Source organism: Apaloderma vittatum, unplaced genomic scaffold (genome assembly GCF_000703405.1).
Source record: "Apaloderma vittatum isolate BGI_N311 unplaced genomic scaffold, ASM70340v1 scaffold25122, whole genome shotgun sequence".
Classification (NCBI taxonomy): domain Eukaryota; kingdom Metazoa; phylum Chordata; class Aves; order Trogoniformes; family Trogonidae; genus Apaloderma; species Apaloderma vittatum.
The window spans coordinates 1-974 of NW_009702284.1; the positions used below are offsets into that span (position 1 = coordinate 1).

General features: G+C 57.9%; 1 protein-coding gene across 1 annotated transcript in view; it reads left to right on the forward strand.

Annotated features, from left to right (window-relative positions):
* Positions 1–738: 738 nt before the first annotated feature.
* Positions 739–974, forward strand: part of GNG13 (guanine nucleotide binding protein (G protein), gamma 13) — a 772-nt gene continuing 536 nt past the window's right edge. The window contains 1 exon segment of the mRNA XM_009879505.1: positions 739–837. Within this exon segment, the coding sequence (XP_009877807.1) occupies positions 739–837 (99 nt within the window).

Here is a 974-nt window from a genome sequence, read left to right on the forward strand (position 1 = left end):
TCCCCTTGTGTCACCAATTCTTGGGGTGGCACGGGGCGGGGGCCTTGCAGAAGGGCTCATGCATCAGTGATCACAGCTTGTACCCCATCAGCTGCTGTGCCTCAGTTTCCCCATCACGCATGTCCCCAACTTTGGCCAGAACACAGAGCCACTCTTGGGGGTTGGGAAGGTGTGAGGGGCACGTGGTGGTTTGTCTTGCTCCCCAAACCAGAGGTGACCATCCACGTGAGTTGGTTCCAGGGCTGTCCCCTCAGCTGCAGGGGGATACCCAAAAAAAAAATCCCTCCTGGCTTTGCTCGGGGCTGCAGCCAGGCAGGAGAAGGACAGACATCTCCCCCATCCCCACCCCTGTTTGACTCCCCAAATAGCCTCGGGTTGCTATTTGCCATTCTGCACACCCCGAGCAGAGCCACCATCCAAATTGCAGTCAAATTCCACCAGGGTCGTGTATTTTTTTGCATGTCCCTGTGGGTGCGGCTACAAGAGAGCAGCGCCCAGCGCTCACGGCGATCTGAGCTGGCCTCGTACCCCACAGGTAAGCACCTCACGAGAACAACCCCAAAACTCTTAGAGCCACAGGGCTGGAAAGCTGGAGCATGGGGGTGGCACTCTGTCCCCCTCCCTGGGGAGCCCCTCTCTGTGAGGTGCAGGGCGGTGGGGGAGCAGGGACAGGTGATGTCTATGGGATACGGCACCAACGCTCTCGTTTCCAGCCCTGCAGAGCCCTCGGCTGCTGCCATGGACGAGTGGGACCTCCCGCAGTGGAAGAAGGAGGTGGAAAGCCTGAAGTACCAGCTGGCCTACAAGCGGGAGATGTCCTCTAAGACCATACCCGAGTAAGTGGGCGCCCACCTTCCCTCCCATCCCTGCACCCTCGTGAGCAGGATCCGGTTCTTCTCTACCAACATCTCCCTTCAAATCATCGGGGACTCTAAAAACGAGGCCAGTTGAGAGATTTTTTTTTTTTTTTTCCC